General features: G+C 38.2%; 1 protein-coding gene across 1 annotated transcript in view; it reads right to left on the bottom strand.

Moving 5' to 3' along the window:
- Positions 1–1,141: 1,141 nt before the first annotated feature.
- The window catches only part of YTHDF1 (YTH domain family, member 1), a 14,359-nt gene continuing 11,390 nt past the window's right edge, over positions 1,142–4,110 (bottom strand). Inside the window, exon 4 of the mRNA XM_009078556.1 lies at positions 1,142–2,689. Within this exon, the coding sequence (XP_009076804.1) occupies positions 2,663–2,689 (27 nt within the window). The 3' untranslated portion in view covers positions 1,142–2,662. The remainder of the gene's footprint in view (positions 2,690–4,110) is intronic.

The following is a 4,110-nucleotide window of genomic DNA, read 5'->3' on the forward strand; positions in this document are numbered from 1 at the left end:
TATTACTTGGACTAAATAAAGAATAAGTAAGACCTGTGACATGAAGTTATTCTACAAGAGACACTGGAAGAATGTTTCTTCCCCCTCACAGTGTAATTTGAGCGCTGTGAAACAAAAAAAAAGTGAGTCATCTCTTGAAATTGCAGTGACAGTGGATTGAAAATGAGACCGACCAGCAGGCAGCAGCTCAGTGATCTGAACACCCAACGTGGCTGGAACCAAAGGGATTATTTTACCCACTATTAAATTTTCTCCCCACTTAGCTCAGATCATGCTGTACAACACTGCAGTATCAGCAATAAATCCCTGCATGCTGGAGCTGTTAGGAATGTTTGCTACCCACAAAGCCAGACAGCAGGTGAAACACATCACAGCTTTTCTTAATACAGTCAAACCAGCTCTAGCTAAAGCCTCCCGATTTGTTTTGGGTATTTTTTCCCTGTTGGTTGTTTGTTTTAGGAAATATTTACATTAAGTCTATAGGTATATTATAGCAAAGATTCTTTAGATCTGAATAAAAAGTGCCCAACTTGTAGAACTAACTTTTCTCCTCAGGGTCAAGATGGAGCCAAGTTCTTTTTGCCTCTGGAATTATCAGTGTATGTGTTCTGACATAACAACTGAAACTAAAAGCAGGTGTTTTTATTAGATGGCAACATGTTTATGAAATGAAGTATTTTATCAGAATGTCAGTAAAAAAAAAAGATACCAAGTCAAATGACTAAAGTTAGAGCTGGGAATTACAGTCAACTGCTGGAAAAGAAATTAGTCAGAACTTTGCTTCCATTTGGGAAGAATTTTCTCACCCTGGTGACCCATGGCTGTGCTGCTGCTTCCTGAAGGCTACAGGACAACTTCCAATTCTTTCTTCAGCTTCTCTACCATACAAGGAGAAAGGGAAGCACAAGTGACAGCCCCTGGACACACATGCAGTTCCTTTGAGGAATGGGAACTGTCAAAGCAGCTTACATGTCCTCTGCAGAGTCCTGCAAAACCCTTCTGGAGCCATCAAGTGTGCCGATAGCAAAGTTACTCAATCAACAGCTCCTCAAATTAGACAACTCATAGGTTAGCATTAAGGGTGATTATAACAGAGGAAGACAACTGAATGTAGGGGAAAAAAATGAAAATGACATCAAGCTTGCTAAATATGTATTGTTTATTAAGGCTTGTATTCTCCTAGAGGAAAAAGTTAATCTGATGCTGTCCATTACCCCTTACAGGCAGTAACAGTCCAGAGACAGAGTTATACGTTCTAAATACAAGTCTAAATGATACAGATTAAACTTTATTTAAATTGGAGGTCCTTTTGGAGTAAATAGTATTCAGAAGATACTTGCTTTCTAATATAGTAAAAGATCCTCTACGATAAACACGTGCAGATTCAGTGTGCTAGAGCAGCGGACATGAGCACCATTTCCATGCTTAATAATTGGAACTCCAGTTGGTGACAGGTTCTCCGACGGTCCCCTCACTCCACAAAAACATGACAGCAAATTCAGTTTCTTAAAACAGGTTTTTTTACTCATCCAACAGAAAAAAAATAATTAGACATACACACTGTCAAATTTTAAACATCTGAGGCATAATCCATCATAGTATCCGTACTATTAGTTCCTACGTTAAAGCTCAGCATTATTGGTATAAAAAACTTTAAATGGCATTAGGATTTGGGGAGGGTTGGGAGGGAGTAATTAAGGGAAAAGGATTAAAAATGATCTGCAATTAACTAATAACACCTGAAAGCTGAAACAGGTTTCAACACGTTGTCCAAAACCCCTGCAATGTCGATAGCATCACATTATTATTTAATTAAGCTACAAAAACCGTAAAGCAGAATTATGGCTGAGAGAAAGCAACTCGCTCACCCTCGGCAGGATATGGAATAACAGATGCACACTGAAGCACTGGTTAACAGAATGTGAAAGGGAAATATCTTTTTTTTTTTCCAGAGAAACAATCTCACTGACAATTTGATTTTCTACTAGACAGAAAAACCAACATGGCGCATCAGCAGTTTTCAAAGTGTAATTGTACAGAGAAATAAAAAGAGGCAGAGCAGCTGCACAAAGTGATCAGAAATTTAGGTTTGTTTTTCTTTTTATCATCTCAAAATTCTGAAGTGCAGTGTCTTAACAGTTGGTTTGTTTTTTTTAAATGACAACAACAACAACAACAAAAATCAATGCATGGTTTCTTACTTCTGCCATGAAGAAAAAGAGTTTGGGAGGAGGATAAAGGAAGATTTGTCATGTATTCTCCATAATCTCTATATCTGGCTAGGAACATAATTTGTGCCAAAATGAAGTCTTTGGGAAGCACTGACACTTTAGTATGCTCATGTATAGGTCCACATTAGGTTAATATAACTGTTTATCAACTTAAAAAAATAAAAACAGACACACCTTTATTAATGATTTCTACAGAATTTTACATAGAAAAAAAGATACAAATTAATGCAGATCCACTTGGGCAAAAATAAACTACAATGTACTTAAAGATGCGACAACTTAAATTTCCCCTGCACGAGAAGATATATTGGAGCTGAAAGCTTTAGTTTGTCCTGATGCCAGGATACAGCACCAGTTAGACTTAATTTTGTTTCTCATAGTCGAATTTAATATCAGTTCTAGTATATATATCAAACTGTATATGTTTATTCTTATTGTTTGTTTCGATTCTGACGTTCCTGCAAAGAGAAAAAAGTTAAGATTTTAGTCACATGAACAAGCAAAAAGTTTTCAGCAGTTTAACAGCAGTAAGGTGAGCCCAGAGAGTTACACAGAGTGAAAAACATTGCTGCTACAGTTTATACATCTATTGTTTATCCCTGACAAGCCCAAGGACTGGATAAATTAGTATTTAAATGCAGCCTCAAGTGGAACGTCTGAATAAATACCTGCACAGGCAGATGAAGGTCACAGGAAGAAAGGTATGAAATATCAACACTCCTAAGGAGAAACAGGATCTGCAATATTCTCCTGTCTGGATTATTTTAGCTACTGCAGTAGTAGCACAACCAATACATGAGCAGAAAGCAGATGGCAGATTAGTGAACTCCACAGAACTGGTATAATTTTGAAGCACTCAAATGACTTCGGAGTTTAGTCACACTCAGTAAAGCAGCGATTTGTGCTGTCTAGAAATTCTGCTCTGAATTCTTCCTATCTGTTCCACTATTCTGGGAGGCACTGTGAAATACCTGACAAGTCAGGGGGGAAGAAAAGTTGTGCTTTTGCAGGGTCTGATAAGACCCAGCCCAGCTGGACTGAGCTACCCAAGAACAACCCATACCATTCTAGCACAGAACTGTGAGGACCTTCAGCCTTCCCATTTCCCACTGCATCTCAGTGGTGTTCAGAACAGACTGTAGAGTGCAGAACTGGCACGGAAAGACTCAACTGTATACTCAAACACATCAATATGGCACCAAATCCTATTTCGAGCAAGAAAACGGCAAACTAGCCCAAGCATCACCAACAGCCAATTCCCAAACTAAAGCCTTCAGACTGCACTTGCTTTGTGGAATCCTTCTGTGCAAAATCCATCTCAGAATTGTCTCTGTCTCAATGTAAAGCTTATTTGCAAATATACCAAACACTATAAATGCAACAAACTGCATTTGCTGCTTCAGCTGGTCACAGCATGAAATCAGAAGAGATTCTTAAGAACTGAATATATTGATTTCTGCCTCCAGGCAGAATAATAATATTTCAATTTTCATAATAAAATTAAGTCAACAAAGTCCAGTATGAATTCTTAACCTATGATATAAGACAGAAGTATGAGATAACAAAGACTGTGCAAAGTGGGAGAATGAATTTTAAAAATCTATATTCCTCCTGTCCTTTAACTGCTGACTCTGATGAACTGTCAACAAAAGCCATTTCTAAGTCTCAGAGCATCAGAACCTATTAGGTGCTTCACGTCCTCAATAAAACAACTTGTGTCTGCCTGACACTTCAAACAAAAGGTGGTCACAAAAAACCTAGAACTGAATCATATCAGCCCATTTTCAGGCTTCCAAAAAAAGTAATTGCTCTATCCCATTGCCATGTCTAAGGTGGCAAATCCCCTGTAACTCCACAGCCTTACCATGTCCATCAGCCC

The sequence above is a fragment of the Acanthisitta chloris genome, unplaced genomic scaffold (assembly GCF_000695815.1).
Source record: "Acanthisitta chloris isolate BGI_N310 unplaced genomic scaffold, ASM69581v1 scaffold35600, whole genome shotgun sequence".
NCBI classification, from domain to species: domain Eukaryota; kingdom Metazoa; phylum Chordata; class Aves; order Passeriformes; family Acanthisittidae; genus Acanthisitta; species Acanthisitta chloris.